Below are 22,943 nucleotides of genomic sequence, written 5' to 3'. Positions count from 1 at the left end.
TCACTGTGCAGTAGATCAATTTATATGCAGTCTAGCATACATAACGGTAGCAAAAATCCTTGTAATTTGCCTTGTATCAAATAAGGCCAATCAAAATTAGCCAATCAAAATATAGGACTGTGATTATAATAGCCAATTATTAGGCAGCACTGGGATACTTCTAGCCAATCGAAATACAGGGCTAAAATACTACTGGCGAATCCCAACATAGGAGGGCGGGAAACTTTTAGCCAATCCCAGTAAATGAGGCCGGAAACCTATTGCCAATCATAGCGTAGATGGGCGTGATTCGTCTGAATACGGGTGGGAAAAAAACTAGCACTCATGAAGCAGCATCAGTTTCCTCTTTCTGCTGTGACCATGGGGTCGTAACACTTGGGTACTTTACAGTTCTCTCTCTGTTGTTGCGTTTAAATAGTAGCCTAAAAACACATCCCTGCTCCTGTCAGAAACCTTCGTTTGTATGGATTCGCTGTAAAATATTTCTTAAAAGTTAACAGAGTCGCTTATTTTTGTTCGCCAAAATGCCTGAGCTCATATCTGTGGAGGAGTTTATCGCGGAGACTCTGGAGGACTACAGTTCTCCCACCACATCATCTTTCACTACAAAAATGACAAGCTGTCGGAATACAGTCAACAACATCGAGGAGGTATGGAAAACACCTTTTTTTCTGTTAGCTCTGCTTTATAAAATAGCTTCTCACAAATACAGAAACGCTAACGCTACATTTGGAGGCTTTTCTGGTCTAGCATTGCTTCAGCGTGCTGGTGTGTACTCTTACTATGTTCACCTCGATCCCTTTATCTTCCTCACTTCTCTACCAACTGCTTTGTTTTGTGTTTTTGTGAATTATGTTTTTGTTTTTTTGCAAAAATCTCCCCGCTTTCCAAATCTTTCTTCACCCAGCACTGCTGCTGCTGTTACTGCCGTTGCGGCGCTGAGGCTGGAGCTCTTTGTCCACTGGACTGTTCTCAACTGGGCTATGAATATAGCCACACTAATTGGAAATTATCGGGATTTGTAGGAGACCTGAGGGTTTTCCATGTGAAAGCATGACTTAAAGTACGTTTATATCCATTTGGTTGAGGGAGAATGATGGTTCAGGTCGAGTGGAATGATGCAGTGCCTTTGTTGTCAGCTCTGAATGTGGGCTCATTGGGGTTTATAATGGGGAAACTGACTGGGGCACCAGTGATGGAGAGATGCTGAATTAAACCACTGCAAGAGGATTCTGGCATTCAGATATGCAGGTTTATTCTGTTATTATAACACCCTTACAAATTGGACAATATGAATTGGACATCTTACATTTTTTCGCATTTTGTCATCATCTTGAATATTATATTAAATTAATTTACTTTTTTGTTGCAGCCTCATCATATTAGGCTGGAACACATGTTCTTGTTATTGGCCATAATGTGTGGGTTACTACTGAGCACTAGTGGAGGTTTTGCTTTTCTTATCATTTGATGTAGAAAGTCCCTAAAGGGAACACCATGGTATTTTTCTGCCTAATCTGCAGTTTTGTATTATACCATCAGTTACCACAGACAATAACTTTAACACACTTCATACATAGAAAACAACAGAAAGAACATATACACAAAACACAGTTAGATTCCCCATTGGCATCTGTTATAAACATACTTTGAGTCAACAGATTTTGTGCTCTTTTCTAAATAAACAAGGACGAAATTATTGTTTGTAGTAACTGATCGTATGCTACAGAAACAGCAGGTACAGATTAGGTTGAAAAATACTGGATTATTCTTTTAAAGAGGGAATAATACCCTTTAGTAAGTAAGGTGGCCATGATAAATGCTCCAAGTATGTACTTTGTAACTGGGCAGCTTGCCCCCCCGCCCCCCCATCACTAACTGAGGCTTATTGGGTAATATATTTGTGTGTCATTCTTGTGCCAGATTGCAAGAAGCATCAGAGGTCACGTCCGTAACAATGGGAACAGTGACTTCTTCTAATATGGGCAGACACTCTAGAGTGTGGGGTAACCATGGTGATGACCCGGCCCACCGAAATCGTCACAAATTGAACGGTGTACCACATTATGTGGTTGATTGTTTGGGCGTCTGCTGACAGGATGGATCCCCTTGTGACCAGTGAGCTTAACGCATCCACCGCCTGAGGGCTTTAATGGTACATAGAGCACGTCTGGGTTGGAAGTGACCCTTTTTCCCCTCCATTCTGCGTCCACAGGGTGGCTCATTAGATTAGCAAAGACTTAAGGCTACCAAAGAAAATCCCACTGTTTGGATGGGCCTTGGAAACAGTGGCACTCATTCTAAGGCAAAGCAGGGTAAATGCAAGAAGTATGACTTCAATAGCGGGACACGCTGTTTTTTTCTGGTGCATCTGTTTGGCACCTCACAATGTACAGCGTTGTTTTTCATTATCACTTGGTTTTGCAAGTTCACTTGTGTTTTTGGCTTTAAGTCTAAATCATCTGTCACGCAGATACGTGTGGAAAATTCTAAAGGATTTGGGGTGCATTTAACTCTTTAATGCACAGCCAAAAAGAGGCTATTTGTGCCTTTCAAACTATTCTTCTTCTTTAATAATGTGATTTTTTAATCATGTGATGCAATGCTATTGCATTTATGTTGATATGTAAAGAACATGATATATAATATAATAATATTATATATGCTTCACACTTGAGTTGTGTTTTATTGTTACACTGATGACATTAGTAAGAAGTGTTTCTATGGGTAGTATGATTAGGTACTCAAGTACTGGGTTAACCATTGGAGGTGCCACTATCCGAATAATGAAATCATTATTTGCGTTACATTACAACAGGCCAACAATCAAATGAAATGCAAAAATGTGTCGTTTTTGCTTGTATTTGTGAGTAAATAAGTTTATACTTTGCTACTGCCAAACACAAGTGCCCTAATATGAGCATATTGGACATGTTCTTAAGGACGTGACTGAGAAGGCAAAGATGGTGCTGCTTTTTTGCTAACGAGGCTAAACAGGTTATTCTAGTTTAGAGGTGCTCAATCCTGGTCCTAATCTACAACCCTGGACTGTTCTGATCCAACACACCTGGCTCATAGTCAGATGTCACTGAAGGCCTTGATCACCTGACTTGGGTATGTTAGATTAGGGTTGGAGTTAAAGTCTGCAAGGTGGTAGACCTCCAGGACAAGGATTGGGCACCACTGCTCTAACTGATGTTAGCTTTGTACAGAAACAGTGAAAATGTATTTCTGCTACAAATTAATATTTTCACAGATCTCATGTACATAACAATGAGTCCTCATCAGCGTCCAACATTGTACCAGGTAGCCTTGTTAGCTCATTCGTTCATCTGAAGTGGTGACCTTTGTTACTCATCCTACATGAAAACCTACCTATTTTTTAATAATAAAACACATTTTAAATGTATTCTTCCACCAGCTGCTAAAGTTTTTTGTGCAACTGAATTTTGTTAGCCAGCTAACACTGGTGCTGTCACCTGAAATAGTAAGCCTGTTTCCAAATAGGGCAAAACACAGTGTCTGTGGATTAATCTGTGGTGACCCATGGCCTTATATACCCAGAACACCATGTGTGGGCCTGCATGACTTAGTGAAGTGACAAATGTAAATCCACAGGATTGTCCTGTTTTTCCCCATTATGTATAATTTGATCTGCTTATAGGGCCTTTGAATTGTAATGTGGAGCAGAAGGCTGGTTTCTGCAACTTCATTTAAAATTGAAATGTGTCACATGTGTGAGTGTATTTGATTGCTGGCTGTCCTTTTATTGTACAGAAAGTAAATTGAGATGATTTGGGATTAGTGGAGGTACTGGAGTGGAAGAATGGGGTGGATAATTGAAGTGCTTGGATAATCCACAACGCCAGCATGTGCAATGAAGACTGTTTTGTCATGGCTTGTTTTTGCAGTGAAACCGGACTGACTCAGCCATTCATTCGCTTCAGTGGAGACACTTGATATAGCTGTTATACAGGGGTTTAAAAATGCATTGATGCATTGATTTGAATGTGGTGATTCAACTTCATAGATGTTGTAGTGTTAGATCTGATTACAGTATGATGTAATGATTATTTTTGGCCAAAAGAAAGAATTGTTGGGTTATTTTCAAATGTAAAAATCTAGCATAAAGCTTTGTTTTTATTCTCTATGTCATATTACAGTGGAAATAGCTCCTCCAGTCACATTTGTGCATTCAATTTATTTGTAAATTATACTGAATTATACCATTATTATTGAATAATGGTATAATTTAGGATTCCATGATGTATCAGTTTGTATCCTTAAGAATTGTAATTGAATAAAATCATCATGTTAGAGGTTTTACATGGCTTCTGTTATGGTACTCTAACATTCACAAAAAAAATAGACACTGTAAATTTCCCCTCAGGCTGTTACCCCTGAATTGTGCTTATTGAATTCATTGATTTGTCCACTCTCTCTGTAGCACTGTTTCCATAGAGACTCTAGAAATGACACCATAGACTGTTGCTTTAGTGGTTATTACTGTAACTGAAATTAGAATGTGTACATAAAGCTTGTTTAATTTGGCTTCAATTTCACCAACTGACTTATCCTTAAAGGCTCATATATATTAAAGCACATTACTGCAACCTCCGCACAAACACAGGCCCTCTGCAATCACCCAATGAAGAATCAGCACATTTTGTCTAAATCCTGTGTAATTTACAGGCTGAATTGGCAAAATAAAAGCTTTTGTGTTTCTTTTATTAAGGTACAAGGAGGTATTTGTAATGAAGTGATGAAATGTCAGGTTCATGTGTATACATACACAGACAGACAGACAGGCAGGCAGACAGACAGACAGACAGACAGACAGGCAGGCAGGCAGACAGACAGACAGACAGACAGACAGACAGACAGATAGATAGATAGATAGATAGATAGATACTCAGCCATCAGGTATCCATGTCAGAAGGGAAGAGGTCATATTGGTGCAAACTGGTGTGGTCTCATGACAGTGGATCACTTTTTTTTTTAGGATACTTTGCAATGACAACATATGCTGCTTCAGGCCTGAAGATTATAAACAGCTCTTGGAGTAACCAGTTCTGAGCTTCTTACCAATCAGAGAAGTGGTTCCCAACCCTGGTCCTGGTGGACCCCTTGCCCTGCATGTGTTTGTGATTTCCTGCTAAAACATGCTTGTTAATTAGGAGATTAGTTGGATCAGGTGTGTTGGGAGCAGGGCAAGCACTGCAATGTGCAGAGCAGGGGGTCCTACAGGATCAGAGTTGGGAACACCTGAATCAGAGGATGCAATAGACTTGTTCCCCTCTAGTTACTTTTTCTAATCACAGCCTGAGTATATAAACCTGGGTTAATTGAGAAAGTTGTTAACCGTTTTTGTGAAATGAGTTAACTGCTGTTCTGTTTGTTAGGTTTTGTGAAAACTGAAACCCTGTCTATGTTGAACATTATTCATTTGACAGGCCTTTTGATATGAGATGACAGTTAGATGGATGGATAGATGAATCATGGATAAATGCATGCAGAATTGCCACAGATTTTACTGTAGAAGTTATATACATGTATTAAGAGAAACCATTGAATGTACAATATGTTTACAAATTAATTCCTTGCAATCTTGATAAAAAGAACTAGATATTGTAAAATCTACATTGCAAATGTAGCCATTTTATTCACTGGCCAAAACAACCAGTGAACCTACACATCTTCTGAACTTTTAGATGTAGTGTTGATAATTGTAAAACAGCAGGAAATCTTAACAATAAGTTTTCTTTGAGTATGATTTTGCCTTATTTGTACATCTCTGCCATGAGTCTGTTTACAAATATATGTTTTAGGCCAAAAACGTCATCTCAAAACTGTCGTAAATCAATGACTCAGCTATCAAGAATGCTGTATGTAACCATTTCATTTAATAACTGTCTGTGAAGTAGCTTCCAAGGCATTGCTGTAAACACCTGGTTCCACTACTGAGAACAGGTAACTTCTGACTAGGTAAGGTTCTCTGGAACAGGGCATTTCACATCAAACCAGTGTAAGTGACTTTCCATCTTATGCCTTTATGCAAACATCTGTAATAATTCACCTTTCAGCAGTCCTCTGAGTTTACAGATGTATTCTTGAATGACAATACAAGTGAATAATGCACAGGCATGTATTGTTCCAATTGATGTAATTAGCATTTTTTGCTACTGTATTACAGACAGCTATTAACTAGTGAAATATAAGTATGAAATATGAGTTATAAATTGTCTCTCGCCATTATGTTATATAGAAACTGGTCCATGCTGGTGGGCCATTTTAAGCCGCTCATTCCGCTGCAATGGTCTGGCCTCTAAATTTGTTCCGCTAAGAGATGATTTCTCTGCTGTATAAAAGTGAACGCCTGAGTAAACTGGAGCTAGAGCTGATCTACTCAACCTCCAGCCCAGTTAGCCTTAGAAAAATCATGGCTGCACCGAAGGTTGTGAGAGTAAAAATGCAACAGTCTGAAGGTTACATAGTGTTGTTTTATTATTGTACAACCCCATTTCCAAAAAAGTTGGGACACTGTGCAAAATGTAAATAAAAACTAAATTTAATGATGTGCAAATCATTTGAACCCTGTATTACTTTGGAAAAGTACAAAGACAATATATCAGTTTCATCAATGTTGAAACTGAGAAATTGTGTTGTTTTTTGAAAAATATATTTGATGCCAACAACACATTCCAAAAACATCAGAATGGGGGCATGTTTACCATTGTGCTTCATCACCTCTTCTTTTAGCAACATTATGTAAGCCTTTGAGAACTGAGGAGACCAACTGCTGTAGTTTTTAAAGTGAAATATTTTCCCATCTTAGCTAAACATAGCATTTTAGCTGCTCAACAGTTCAGGGTCTCCTTTGTTGTATTTTTCATTTTATAATGTGCTGGATGTTTTCAGAGTTGACAGGTCTGAAATGCAGGCAGGACTGTTTTAATATTCTGTTGTAATAGATGCAGAGTATGGTTTGACATTGTCTTGCTGAAAAATGCATGGCCTTTCCTGAAAAGACATTGTCTGGATGGCAACTTATGTTGCTAAACATGGATATTTCGTTCAGCATTAATAGTGCCCTCACAAATGTGCCAGTCAGCCATGCCATGTGCACTAATGCATCCCTATACCTTCATGGATACTGGCTTTTGAACTGTGCACTGACAATAAGCTGTGTTGTCTTCAGCTCGGAGGACACAGTTTCCATGATTTCCAAAAATTCAGAGAAGCCCAGCCTTCCTGGATCCTGTTTATATATGATCTTCTTTGCATTTAAGAGTTTTAATTAGCATTTGTGGATGCAGCACCAAATTCTTTTCATAGACTGTGTTTTTCAGAAGTCTTTCTGAAGTCTTTCCCATGCATTTATTTCCTCTACAGAATTGTGTCTGTTTAAAATGCAGTGCTTTTTGGCCTTGTCCCTTGCATACACAGATTTCTCCAGATTCTCTGCATCTTTTAATGGTATTATGTACCATAGATGATAAAAGCAAAGGTTCTTTGTTATTTTAAATTGAAAATTGTTGTTCTTGAATTGTTGAACTATTTGCCTGCGCAGTCTTTCACAGAGTGGTGAACCCCTCCTCATCTTTAATTCTGAAAGACTGTCAGTGATGCTCTTTTTAAACCCAATCATATTACTGACCTGTTGCCAATTAACCACCATGTTTTTAAGCATTACACAACTTTACCAGCCTTTTCTTGTCTCATCCCAAATTTTTTGGAATGTGGTGCTGGCATCAAATTCAAAATGGACATATAATTTAAATAAATAAATAAATAACATTTCTCAGTTTCAACATTTGACATGTTGTCTTTGAAGCATTTTAAATGAAATAGGGTTTAAATTATTTAATCATTACATTTTGTTTTATTTACATTTTTCACAGCATCCCAACCTTTTTTGGAAATGAGGTTGTATATATTTCACTACTATGTAAATACTTGTTCTAGTCACATTAAACATTCAGTATAGATGATAATAATAATTCATAATAATAATTCAAAATTTTACCAAAGTAAATTCAAATTGAAGTGTGGTGAAATTTGAGATATGAATTGTCATGATGCATTGTTTCCTAAAGAATCGTTATAAAATTGAATTGATGTGAGGCCAGTGATTTATATGCTTATGCAGAGGTGTGATTGACACGAGTGGATGCTACTTTAAGACCAGGAAGCAGAGCTTCCCCTAAAATTTAATCATAACAGCACTGAAAATTATCATGATGTTTATTTAACGCAAGCTGCATCTGATTGGCAATATAGTCTGCAGGAATCGCTGCCCGGGCTTCAGTGAGAGTTAATAGCTGTTTCAAATAAACACTGTTTTAGTTGAGCAAAGATCAGCACATATAGGACAACAGGCTTTTGCAGCATTTTGGGTGTCACTTCCCTGGGAGTCTTTGAGACTGTCACAAGACAGTGGACAAATTTTAAGGCAGAAATCTTCACAAAATAATATATAATTATACTAAATTGTTTATCATTTCAGAGTTACTCAGTGTTCCCTAAAAATACTTGAACCATTGGGTAAAACATACATTAATACCTTTTGGTGTCTAGCTGATAATGTTTAAATCTACATTTTATAGGTTGTCATTGAAAAGAAAATAAAGTTGTCTTAATATGGTTTACAAACTCTTGAATGGTAAGTTATAAGTATTATTTTTTGCCATTAAATTATCGCTGCCTGGGCTTCCCTCGTGTCTGAAAGCACCATCCACCACTGGTTAATACATACATAATAGTGTTTATTCACACCTACAATTTTTAAACAAGTACTGCATTGACAGCAGATTCACAAGCTGACAAAATTAAAACTTACAAAATAGAAGAACAACAGCTCTTTCTGCAGCACCCTTAACCTTGACATCCAGATTGAGAACTGATGCTTCAGAAAATACTTTAAAGGATCTAAAGCTATTCTAAAAGTCCTGTGTTAAAAATTATATATAGTTTTATATATTTATATATAAAACACTATGAAAATAACAATTAATTATTTTATGAACATTAATTTACATATCAAATGTGAACGTTGAAAATCTGGCAAAAGAATAAAGGATAAGACAAGGTCAACAGATAAAAGATTTCAAAATTTGTTGGGCTGGAAGGTGACTATTGGAGTTATTGTCATCAGACCCCAGCTTAATGCTTTTTCATAAATTCAGTTTTGATGTATAACATTTTCTGTCCACTGGTTGGCTAGCTTTGTTGCGTGTTATCAAATTTTGTCAGTGGTTGTGTAACACAATGGCAGAAAAGAAGAACGAGATATGGTTATATGACTCAGTTAGGCAAGTATCGATTCTATTAGTGCTCAAATCAAAATCAAGCACAAAATCACAGATACACTCTATTGGCCTAAGTGGTCACTCACCCATCCAAGTCACTGAATTTAGGTGTTCCAATCACTTCCATGGCCACAGGTGTATAAAACCAAGCACCTAGGCCTGCAGACTGCTTCTACAAACGTTTGTGAAAGAATGGGTCGCTCTCAGGAGCTCAGTGAATTCCAGCATGGTACTGTGATAGGATGCCACCTCTGCAGTCAAGTCCAGTCATAAAATTTCCTTGCTTCTAAATGTCCCACAGTCAATTGTCAGTGGTATTATAAGAAAGTGGAAGTGATTGCCAGTGACAGCAACTCAGTCTCAAAGTGGTAGGCCACATAAAATGACAGAGCGGGGTCAATGAATGCTGAGGTGCATAGTGTGCAGAGGTCACCGACTCTCTGCAGAGTCAATCGCTACAAAACTCCAAACTTCATGTGGCCATCAGATTAATTTCATGCTCCCAACTTTGTGGGAACAATTTGGGGACGGACCCTTCCTGTTCCAACATGACTGCCCACCAGTGCACAGAGCAAGGTCTAAAAGCGAATACTTTTGGCAATATGTTGTATTTCTTGCAGTTGTTAGATTAGCATATGGTGAATCAGTTTCCTCAGAAGTTAATATATACTGTGTTTCTACCTATTCACACCACTTAACTAGTACACCTATGATGGTGAGATGAGTCTTTAACAATATTGTGCAAAGGAGGGTAGAAATCAGCATCTGACTAATAATGACAGTGCTGTCTAATTATAACGTGATATTTGGATCATGTGCATGACTGATTCAGCTTTGTGCATCTGTATGTGATCACATGAGGGAGCACAACCTTTAATAGATAGATGGTGAATTGAACACTTTTCTCCTAGAGTTCCACAGTAGAGTTATTCATCTGCAGTTTGTGAGAACAAACACATGATAGCTATTAGGAGGGAGTGGGACGTGTAGGCTAAACTAGAGATGACATCAATAGGAAAATTGTGGGCCATTGTCAATATCTAATATTTTTATGTCTATATGTGTTAGTGCAGATACTGATGGTGATACATGAAGATTCATAAAAGTGTAGAAATTGAGACTACCTGTAGAAATTGAGAATACCTTCTGTATTACAGAAAATTTTATTATTTATTTACATGGAGATATTGTAGCACAGTAGCTTAAATGTGCTCCTTTTTCCATGTACAATAAATGTATCGTGAAATATCGGTATGAAGTATCAGTCAAATATGAACATGTTTGATGTCAAGTTTTTTTTTTATAAGCAAATATCTGTTGGTCTATAATGTTTGTGACTGATTCGTAAGGGATAAGAGAATAAATTAGAAATCAGTACTTGATTTATACTTTGCTATCATACCAAAATAGCTCAATGTGCAATATTTTCAGGTGCTGACGTGTCCAAACATTTAATTTTGTCATAATTTTGTTTACCCTTACTATGTAGCCTGGTGTTTGGAGTGTTATTAGCAATGTATTATTAGCATTGTCATTTGCTTTTGGAATTTACAGTCAGAAGGAAACCTTTTCTGTCATTTTACTTGTGTTTAAATGTTCAGAGTCATACAGTTTCTTTGAGCGCTTCTTAAGAAAAACTTTGAAAATGCATTTTCCATGTGATATGATGAAATATTTTCCAACATTGAAGTTCACACAGGATTATTACAACCTGGTTTTATTTTTATGTTTGTTTTGTAGTAGATAAAAGCTGATGCCGAGACCAGCGGTTTGTAAGAACTGCTGACACAGATTCAGATCTAAAATCACTTAAGCACAATATAGGCTGCGGGTATTGGGGGTTGGTGGTGCGGGGGTGTCATGTGGGTTTTGTTTAAAAGGGATGTAGCCATTTCTTAAAGTAACACTAACCCTAACAAAAAAGTTGTAAGTTGTATCTTGGATCTGTTTCCACATCAACACTTCATGTTTAACATAGAACCAATGACCTGGTCAGCCTACTCTAAGGAGGATGTAAGGAGACTCTGGTCTGTCTGCCGACTCACAGCAAGGAGGGCCTGGGTTCGATTCCCCGGCTGGGCGACCAGGGTCCTCTCTGTGTGGAGTTTGCATGTTCTCCCCGTGTGTGCATGGGTTTCCTCCGGGTTCTCCGGTTTCCTCCCACAGTCCAAAGACATGCAGTCAGGCCAATTGGACATGCTAAATTGCCCCTAGGTGTGAGTGTGTGAGTGACTGTCTGTGTCTGTCTGTCTGCCCTGTGATAGACTGGCGACCTGTCCAGGATGTATTCTGCCTTCCGCCCGAAGACTGCTGGGATGGGCTCCAGCACCCCCCACGCGACCCTGACGGAGAAGCGGCTTAGAAAATGGATGGATGGATGGTTGAATTGCTTCTGTGTGCAAAGCAATATACAGTACCTAAAAGTAGTATTCAACCCCCTGCAGATTTTTCAGGTTTACACATTTGGAGTTAACTTAGCTTTGTAAAATTTGGACAGTAGATGGGCCTGGACATGTGAAATGCACTGCAGCAAAAAAGAATGTTATTCCTCCGTTTATTCATTTTTAAACATTTTGCAAAGTTTACCAGAGGGTCAATTACTATCCAACCCCTCAAACCACCAGATTTCTGTTTGGTTCCCTCAAGTATTAAGAAGTAATTGAGATATTAAGAACAATAAGCTTCACATGCTTGGATTAATGATCTGTTTTTTCCTGCCTTTTCTGACTATAAAAACCCCTCCCCAATCAAGTGAACAGCACTCATACATGATCAACATGGGAAAGACTAAGGAGGATTCTAAGGCCATCAGAGACAAAATCATGGAGGGTCACAAGGCTGGCAAAGGGTACAAAACCCTTTCCAAGGACTTGGGCCTACCTGTCTCCACCATTGGGAGCATCATCCGGAAGTGGAAGACTTATGGAACTACTGTTAACCTTTCATGGCCTGGACAGCCTTTCAAAGTTTCCTCCCATGCCGAGGCCAGGCTTGTCCAAACGGTCAAGGCTGACCCAAAGACAACAAGGAGGGAGATCTGGGAGGATCTCATGGCAGTGGGGACATTGGTTTCAATAAATACCATAAGTGACATACTCCACCTCAATGGTCTCCATTCCAGGCGAGCCCATAAGGTACCTTTACTTTCAAAGCGTCATGTCAAGACCAGTCTAAAGATTGCTAATGATCACTTGGAGGACTCTGAGGCAGACTGGTTCAAGGTTCTCTGGTCTGATGAGACCAAGATCGAGGTCTTTGGTGCCAACCACACCTGGGTGGTTTGGCGAGAGGATGGCACTACCTATGACCCCAATAATACCATCCCTACAGTCAAGCATGGTGGTGGCAGCATCATGCTGTGGTGCTGCTTCTCAGCCAAGGGGCCTGGCCATCTGGTCCGCATCCACGGGAAGATAGATAGCACAGCCTACTTGGAGATTTTGGCCAAAAACCTCCACTCCTCCATCAAGGATCTTAAGATGGGTTGTCATTTCATCTTTCAACAGAACAATAACTCCAAGCACATGGCCAAGAAAACCAAGGCCTGGTTAAGAGGGACAAGATCAAGGTGTTGCAGTGGCCTGTGGTCAGTCTCCTGACCTTAACCCAAGTGAAAACTTGTGGAAGGAGCTCAAGATCAAAGTCCACAAGTGATGCACAAAGAACCTAGACAACTTGGAGAAGATCTGCATGGAGGAGTGGGCCAAGATTACTTATGATTAATAGATGTAATTGTAAACAAGGGTTATTTCACAAAATATTAAACCTAGGGATTGAATAATGATTGATCCTAATTTTAATGTTTTAAATGTATTATAATGTAATTGAGCAACTTATATTTTTTGTTTGTAATATTTAGGCATCTGTTAATAAATGCTACTCTTCTTCAAAGTTTGAAGGCTATTTGCATAATCTGCAGGGGGTTGAATACTCCTTGGAAGCAATGTGTATAACTTTGTATTTTTTTTTATATTGCAGTGTATTTTTTACTGCAGTGTTTGAACAACATTTAGCAAATGTTTTAGTTATTGTATTGTTATATGATGTTATATGCTGAAGTGCCTAACATGACAAAAGGCGTGCAAGTAAATGCCAGGGGCAATTAATGTTAATGTGGTAAAGTGATTGTGGATCTGCTCAACAGATACTGAAAGTCAGTGAAGGTTTATCCATGAGACTGAGGTTTGTTGTGCCCCCATAACAGCAGTAATGGCACTGCTACTGGGTGTAGCACTGTCACATTCTTTACATGGCTGCACTTGATAGTTATGGAATTCAGCTACACATTGAAAATAGGTAGGTTAGCCTGCTTTTAGCACTGCTTACTGTTTAGCTTATAGGTAGGACAGAACTGTTTTCATCAGCGACATAGTCATTAACATCACTCTTGTTTTTCATCATGATTGCAAAGCTGGTTACTTGCCTTATTATTTTCCTTCAGTTCTCATCAGTTTGGTACGTATTTAGTGATAACACATGCAGACGGATAGTGACTAACTTGCTAATGTGATCTCTTTCTCTTGTATTCATGTTGACCATTGTTGCTGGTCCAGTGTGTTGTTAATCAGTGAAAACTAAACAGTAGTAGGAAACGTCATGAGCCTTCAGATTCATCGGTAGGTCGCTTTATAAAAATGCATGAGAAACATTGAGTGTGCCTTGAAGGCGTGAGATTAGAATGACACTTTAACCTTTATGTCTTTTGTTGAAAAAGAGCAGTTTTGTAAATTGAATTTGTCATTGTAGTACTGTTTTTTAACAAAATAATCTGAGTATAAGCCTAATTTGTTAAAGACTGTGCTTAATGATTTTGTGGAATGGAAATACAGCATGTGTGTAAAAGTGCTGTACTGAAGTGATGGAAGCATGCATGCTAGCATGTTTGTGTTTGACTGCTGCTTTTCTTTCACTCTTCATATTATTTGTTTGGCACAGTGAGCTGTCTCACAAGTATTTGAATGTAACTGCGCTGAATGCATACAAAAGCCATACTAAAAGCCAGACACAGTGGCTGGCTCCAGGAACAAAAGCTCCGTGGGTTTAGCTCTGCTGAGTGTGGAATTCTCTCCTACTGCTTCACTCTGCACTGTCAGGGGAATGAAGTCCCACCGGCAAAAACCTGAGCCAGAAAAAAACAGTAAAACGGTGGGTAAAATGGGTTTTGACTGGGGCCCTGTGAGCTGACTGAGTTGTCTTTAGGAACAATTTAAACTTTAGCAGTTGAGAGTTTTTACTTTCATTTTACTGTACTGTTTAATGCAGTGGGCAGCACTGTCGACTCACAACAAGAAGGGAATGGGATTGATTCCCCAGCTGAACGACCATGGTCAGTTCTGTGTAAGTTTGCATGTTCTCCCCATGACTGTTTGAGTTTCCTCCAGGGTGCTGTGGTTTCCTCCCACAGTCCAAATTGGAGATGCTAAATTGGCCTTAGGTGTGAGTGTGTGAATGTGTATGTCTGTGTGTTTGCCCTGTGATGGCCTGAAGATCTGTACAGGAAGTTTCCTGCCTCCCCCCATTGAGTGCTGAGATAGGCTCCATCACCCCCTGTGACCCAGGAGGATAAGCAGCTTAGAAAATGTGTTTGTGTGTGCTCTTACTACATACTAAGGCTTATTATTGGTGTTGTATTGATATCAGTAAAAGTGGTATCGACACCGATACTGGCATTTAACACAGAATCTGTTTCGGTGATGAGGTTACCGATAGCTTTGACTGACACCATAATGCAATTTCTGCTGCATGTATGCGTGCCAGTAGACAGAACGTAACAACTCTTCAGCTGTGTGGGATGACAAGCTGCAGTAAAAGAATCTATAACAGCGGTTCTTGGTGTTAAGAACACACTAATGGAGCCGCTTACCTAAACAGCTGAAGTGCTTCTTTCATTAATCCCTCATCTGTCGCTGTGTGGTCACTTACAGTCTGAGTTCATTTAAAGGAGAAGGAATCACCAGACTCTCAGCCCAGCGATAGCCTTTAGTCTTGATTTAGCCTTTAACACAGCAGCCCGCTAGACAGGCCTGTGCGTCCACTAGCTCTGCCTGTGGTGCGCCTCTGGTCAGCTGTATTGCAAATCAGCGGGGTCTTGTGGCCTGTTGCTTTAACCAAGCCAGAAAAAAACATTGAAAAGCCGCTGATACTGACAGCATAAATGACAGTAATATTTACGGACAGAGAAGCTGCTGTGTGCTGATGTGTAAACACCACAGGTTTATCTATATACTGTTCCATTCTGTTTTTAACTGTTTTGTACAATAAAGACATTTTACATTAATTAGAATTGTTAAACATGGTTCATAATATAATAGAAAATACTAAAAATATACAGTAACTAAACAAAAATATGTTTTTTTAAGCATATAATAAATGTAATCCCACCAGTAATTTGCATCTAGACAAGCTAAAAGTGTTTTATTTTTCACCCAGAACATAGATTTTACCAAAATAAAACATTTTAAAAATGTAATTGTACTTATTGAACTTATAGGTCACTTAAGTCAGATAAAGTTGATATCGATGTCAGTACTCAGTATTGAAAAATACTAAATGATCAAACATTGATATCATATTGGGAGGCAAAAAGTGGCATTGCTGCATCTATATGTATTATTCAGCAACTACAGGGACTTTGATGCAAACTGGTTGAGCTATTCTTAGGCCACTGACAGGCCCTGGCCATTTAAGGGCTTAAATGCAAGTACTTAATTATCCTTAATTAAATAAGTGAGTTGTGTACTGAATAACATTTACATTCCATTTACATTCTGTATCGCTTTTTTCATTCATTTCAGTGTCCAGCAGACAACAACATGGAAAAACCACAAAGGATTAGAATGAACACTCCACAGACACACACTATCTTAGAATCTACACTCTCTGCTGACATTTGTTTCAGTATAAAAGTACTTTTGTAATCATCAGCTTTTATCAAATGTAATCAATCAGCTAAGATATATTTGATGTCTGAAGTTACAAGGCAAATGTAAATGCATTTTCATTATATGTATTAACTTATGCGGTTATCCCAAATCCAAAAGACATCTTGTATTACGGACTGATGGCCGTGTCCAAGCCAACCTTGTTGACACACAGCATAATGGGAGAAAAAAAATAAAAGTAAAACAGAAGCAATATATGTGTTGATGTGCTTTCTACATGAGAAGAGTTTAGTTGGATCTCATCTAGTTAAACTAGGGATGCATTTTAGTGAAATGTGTCAAAGTTTATCCAAATTCTGGCTTGACTACTATGCAACTTATTTTTGTACAAATGAAATTTTTCGCTGAACAATTCCTTTAAGCTTCCAGTTGGAGTTACTCAGCATAACATCAGCAGCATTACTTGAACTAATAACAATGATATCAGCTTTTGGAGTCTTTGGACTGACAGTGACAAATATTCACTGCTGGTAATTTATTCATGCTGACATTTTACTCATCTGTGCTTTAAGAGACGGAAGGACAGTGAGATCCACCGCTTTCAAAACAACGTTTCCATAGAAACCAGGATTTTTAAAGGAAGTTGATTTCGACAGCCAGCCGAAAAGAGAACAAAGCAAACAATCTAAGTCCATTTTCACCTTGTGGTGTGATGTTGCAGCTTATTACTCATCTTTTGTATTGCCAACGGCTGGTTTTTCTCTTCTTCTCCCATTGTCAGTGCCAATCAATACTGAAAAAGGCCATGAAGGGTGCTTAAAGTGAAGACTGAAAAAACTGACCCTACACTCAACTGTTTATTAACCTGCCTCTTCTTTTAATAAAATACAGTTCTTATCAAACTGATGGTTGACCATCTTATGTATTTTTAAAGGATGCAAACTTAGGCCTTAGGTTTATAGCTGTAAAAAGAGGCAGAAATGTATAATTCATCATAAACTGAATTTCAGGCATGTCCTGAATTCATCATGCACTAAATTTGCATGATTCAAATGTGTACATCAATACAATAATTAGCAAAACTGAAAATGTAAGCTGAAAAAGAAAATCGTGTTGATGTATATTTGTTGCATATTTTATTTATATTATTTATGTTGAAGTGTGCACATTTTACTCAAGTTCACTGTGAAGCCAAACAACTTAGCCTAGGCTGTCTTTACACAATGAAACTTTCATGCTACTTTAGTTGCTTGAAACTTTGTGAAATCAAATTGCATTTGAGTTAATAAACAATCTTGCAACTCACTTGAAGCTCAGTCGTATTAGTTGCAAGTTTCATTAAACATCAAGTCAATGTGCTGATTATATAACACTATTTTAGATTGATGAACAGGAAAATAAAAGAGAAGAAGACGAGGTTGGTGGTTTTTCATTTTGTCGGTTTTATTTTATTAATTGCAAGTTTCTTGAAGTTAGTATTTCTGCAGATAGCCAGTTAACAGTAGCAAATGTGTAACAAATGAGCTACCATTTATTATTCTTTAGCCTGCTGTTAATTTGATTTACATAGCTAGATTCATTTTCTTCTCTTTAGGGGCAGTTGTGGGCTGGAGGTTAGGGAACCAGCCCAGTGACCGGAAGGTTGCCGGGTCGATGCCCAGCGCAGACAGTCCGTGACTGAAGTGCCCTTGAGCAAGGCACCTAACCCCCAATTGCTCCCCGGGATTGGATAGGGCTGCCACTGCTCCGGGCAAGTGTGCTCACTGCCCCCTAGTGTGTGTGTTCACTAGTGTGCATGTATGTGGTTAGTGTGCATGGATGGGTTAAATGCAGAGGTCTAACTGTGTGCAAACAAAGTGACAAATGCTTGTAAATTAGATCAAATGAATTAGATGCACCACTTTATAAAGAGCTCATTTGGGATCCAGAACATAAAATTATCACAGAAGTGGATAGTGATGGATTTTAAATTATGGTCCATGATGATCTTTTTGTGCTTCTAGGACAGGATGATTGAGGCATCAATTAGGCTATAGTCATAAGCTCAAGCATTTATTTCCTTAATCAGCGTAACCTACACGTAACAGATGAAAACATTCAAATATGCAGTAATGAACCCTATACAGATTGATAAATGACCGATATATAGATATAGAATAAAAAGAATGGCAGTGACAGCTGTAAAGATCTTAGAAGATAGCAAGAGTGATATGGTGTATCAAAATGTATGAGCTGCTAATTTGTCTGTAAAGTGGAGTAATCACATGCTGCATGCAACATTGATTGTTTTTATTTGCTTCTTGTCAGGTTGCGTGGATAGTATGTTGCAGGCAACTCGCAGTATGCCACTAGTTGCATGAAAGTTTCACCATGACAAGCCAGTCATAGTCTTTTTCAGTTTTCAAAAGACACAACTTCACGAACTCCAGCACTTTCAGATATCTTATTCTTTATGGTTTTGCTTTTGGATTTTTAGAAGATGTAGATTTAATGTATACATTTCCAGATCATGTGACCTTGTTACCTTGCCTTGATGAAACTGCACTACTTGTAAGGATATTTTACACGGCAGCTGCGTGTGTTCGTGACTGCTGTTGTGTTATTTTGGGACGTCTGTGCGGGGGCTTGGCTGCCAGAACTTCTCTATTATTCTGACTCACTGAGCTTTAGTGGGCAGTGTAGAATGAATCGTCCCCTTTATTAGTCTCTAAACCTGAGACTAGTCTTACTGCACTGAATCTGGGCACTGAACCTGCAAAGAACAAAAAGTAAATTTGCATTGCGATGAAAACGCAACCAAAAAAACGCAATGCAGACATGAGTATTTGAGCCCAAATGTAGCTGGATTAGTTTTACCTGTGTATTTTAGGTGATTAATCAAATGGTCCATGATTTTAATCCGGTATCTGCATAGTTTGTATATTACTAGCTGAGATGTGAATAGTCTTCAGTAATTGACTGAACCTGGTGTAACAAAAATAGTTGAGGTTCTCACAAAAATGACACTTATAGTGTACTTTGAGGAGCAGTACAGCAATAAGGTTTATTAAAACCTTAAAAGATTTTGTCGTGTGGAAACACATAGCAGACGACTCAGTTAAGCAGCGCTACTTCAGACTTCTGTAGTAATGTCCATACTAACGGTCAGATGTAACAAGTAACACGCAATAAATGTTTTTGTCTACATTTTTCATTGTCTGCTTTAGTACATACAGTAGTACAAGCGAGAACTATTGACAGCATTACACTGGAGCTCCCTTAGTAATAGTAGTCCTATTGCTATGTCAAGTCAAGGGGCTATTGAATATTTCTGTTTGTATAATTGTATAGTAACATGTAGCTATGAAATAGCCCATAATTATTTACTGGAGGTTATTCTGATCAAAATAATTCCAAATGAAATGATACACATAGTTAAAATAGCAAATTTTTCATTTAAATACATTGACCTGCCCTCAAGAGGACAGTTAGAGCTGTTATCTTTTTATGGGTGGAGATAACTGATTAAATCTATAGCTTATGACCAAAATTACTGTGCCTTGTGAAATGATGCACTGAATGAAATCATGCATGATGATTTCAGAATTCAATTACTCGCACCTTGAATTGTTAGAGGAGAATGGGTTCCCCTTTGGAGTCTTGGTTCCTCTTGCTCTAAGGGAGTTTTCCTTCCCACTGTCACCCTTGGTTTGTTCATTGGGGGCTTGGACACAAATTTTTGGCAAAGCTGCTGTTGCAAAAAGCTATATAAATAAATCTTGACTACTGACTTAACTGACTTAACCCCTATTAGAGATGACTGTTTCTGGTTGCATTTTTGTTCTGAGATAGTTACTTTTTGTTTTAGTTTTTCATTTTTATTTCCTTGAACTAGTTCAGAGCCCAGCCCTTGTAGATGTCATGATGTTAATTAACGGCTAATTATGCTTTCTTTGCAATGAAACACTGTTCTTCAAGTACTGACAATATCCACAATATCCACATACTCTGAGGCACTTTGTCGTGATAACGGAGTATCGTCATAATGCCCTCCTGTAGTGGATATTACTATGATTCTTTTCCCTGTCAATCTTCTCTGGTATTTCTATATAATGTTCAGCCATTCAGATGAACCTTAAGTTTCACTGAGATGGTCAGTACCTCTGAAAGGCTTCCTTTTTATGGTTTGCCTTGGATTGTTGTGTGGCGTACCATAGCAAAAGCGAAGAAATTACCTTTGGATTAGGACACAATGATGTATTGTTTGGTCGTAATGTCAACAAGATAATTCCATCAGCAGAAATCTTGATATAAAGCACTGACAGTATGTTTTTGAATGAAATGTAAGACAGTCAACAACACCTCATACTGTTGATTGCTAAATTTTTGTTGGGGAAATTTTTGTGAAAAAAAACCAAACAGTTTTGTGAAACTTTTTAATACCCGCTTTAAGGTTACATTTTAAGGTTTAATGTATTTGTATTAATCAACAGGTTTCATTAATATGACAATGTAGAATTATAATAATATGACATTTATTATGACATGTAATATGACAATGTAGAATTGGTCATTATCGGTCAACACTTAAATCACCTCATACAATATTTCATTTTATTATGACTTATTGAAGCAAATGGAGAAATTCTGTGGAAAGTGTGGATTTTAAACTTTTAATCAATTACATGTCTGTATGTGGAAAAGGAAATATTTTATTAATATTTAAAGTTGATGAAAAGTTTGTGTTATATGTAAAACAAAATTGTGTTTACATTTTTTGTCACATTTTGCTATAACAAACAGAAGAAGTAGTAGAAGTGCAGACTTGAACATGATGATGCAGTGTAAATCTAATGTAAATGTAATCTATTAGGTAGCTAGGTATTAATAACTCTAGACTATGCATCAATAACAGCTCTAAACTTGTAAGGGTTAATACAATGTAAAAATGCAGGGTCAGTGTTTGCTCAGCTCAGCTCCGTCTGATACTTTGAAGACCAAACTGTTTATACTGAGCTCATGGATGGCAGAGGGGTAGATAACTGAAACGGAAATTCAGAGGAAATTCTATTTCCCATTTAGGTTAAAGATAAGGTTGGATTAGGGCTGGACTTTGGTAGCTGTGAGTCATGGTAGCTGTTATTTCAGGAGCACGGTGTTTTCCATTCTCAGTTGGTGAGATACACTTAAGTCATCAGTACTAGAGATCATCGATCTAAAACCATCCTTCAGTGTCAGGTCAATATCAGCAGAAAATGCTGCACCAGTTCTTATAGGGGAAAAAAGAATGAATGACTGTATTTCTTCTTTTGAGATAATAGAGTTTTTGAGTAGTTTAAAGTATATGATTTACTTTTAGATGTTTATCTAAGAGAACTGCCTCCATTAAAAATAGTTCATTTTAACCTTAGCAGTTTGTAAAGAAACATCTAATTGGTACATGAAGAAAAAGTTGTATTGTGCCATCTGTAGTCATTGCCTAAAGGGAAATTCCAACAGTTGTTTACAGTTGTGGTGATAGGAACCAGGGGTGGCGATGACTACAGCACAGACATAGCTATTTTATTTACTGCCCAAAACCACCAGTGAACCTTCACATGTCATCTGAGTTTTATATGTGTTGTTGTTAATGGTAATAAAAGGGGGAAGTCTGAAAAAAACTGTAAAACTGTATGTACCTCTCCAACAACAATGGCTTTTTAAAATACATTTTAGACTAAAACCCTATTTAAAGCTTTAAAAATCAGGCATCATAACTTTTAAAGATAATAAAATCTTTAGACTTCAGACCCCACCACGGTGGGGTTATAGTTATACAGAAAATTCAAAATATTTCATTACAAAGAGAGCATAATTAGTCCTGTTTTATTAGATTTAGTGCATTTAAATGTTATATAAAAATCATTGGACATAGTTTTTCATATTTCAGTTCATATCACAGTTTAGTAATATGTATTGTGTTCATCAGTTCATGTGATTTGGAAAACATATCTAATTACAATTTGTGACTATTATTGTAACTGTGTGATCTAGGCCTGTTTTAATAGACCATTTTATATATATTTTCACTTTTTTTTCTGTGTTTAGGGTTGAATGCTCAGTATTTCTTACCAGACTGCCTGTTAGTTGTCGCTGTTGTACATAGCACATGGGTGTTTGCTTCTAAAATGTATTTAGTTTATCAGAATGTAGTTCAAACAACATGAATGATTTTTAGTGACAGATAATATCAGTACTAATAAGTCATTACCATTGGAGCTCTTACCAGTGTAGCTGTATTGTAGCAATACAGACTGAACTGCTTAATTTGAAGGCAGAACCATGATACATGTTACAAAAAAATTTAAAATATACACCAAACAAAGAGAACTGATGAAAAATAAGAAAATTAAGAGTTAATTAATCAAAAACCAAACCACAAAGAATTATGGGTACCCCAGCCTCAGTGCAACCAAGGTTATATTGTGTTATACGTTTTTGTTTTAAAATGTGACAATAATGAACTGACAATGATTTCTATCAGTAAATCTGGGACAGTTTCTCCAACCCAGATTAAGCTTATGTCACTGAAAATAATTTTTTAGTGAAAGATTTACACTGCAGTATAGTCAGAGGCTAGGCTTAACCCAAGTCTGCTAAACTGGCCATTGGAGTTTTAAATTAAAATATAAATTTTGATTGAATTAATTCATATCAATTTTTGCAATATTTAGCCCTTAAAATCGATATGTTTAAAATTAATTATTTTCATACTAGTAGCAAGCAAAACCATTCA

The 22,943-nt window shown here is 37.6% G+C and overlaps 1 protein-coding gene across 4 annotated transcripts in view; it reads left to right on the top strand.

Moving 5' to 3' along the window:
* The first annotated feature begins 365 nt into the window (after positions 1 to 365).
* unm_sa1614 (un-named sa1614) overlaps positions 366 to 22,943 on the top strand; it is an 85,328-nt gene continuing 62,750 nt past the window's right edge. For all 4 annotated transcript variants that reach the window (XM_017692845.2, XM_017692844.2, XM_037532538.1 and 1 more), the window contains exon 1: positions 366 to 650. In XM_017692845.2, the coding sequence (XP_017548334.1) occupies positions 525 to 650 (126 nt within the window). In that variant the 5' untranslated portion in view covers positions 366 to 524. The remainder of the gene's footprint in view (positions 651 to 22,943) is intronic.

Source organism: Pygocentrus nattereri, chromosome 21 (assembly GCF_015220715.1).
Source record: "Pygocentrus nattereri isolate fPygNat1 chromosome 21, fPygNat1.pri, whole genome shotgun sequence".
In the NCBI taxonomy this organism is placed as follows: domain Eukaryota; kingdom Metazoa; phylum Chordata; class Actinopteri; order Characiformes; family Serrasalmidae; genus Pygocentrus; species Pygocentrus nattereri.
This window is presented reverse-complemented; position numbering and strand designations above follow the sequence as displayed.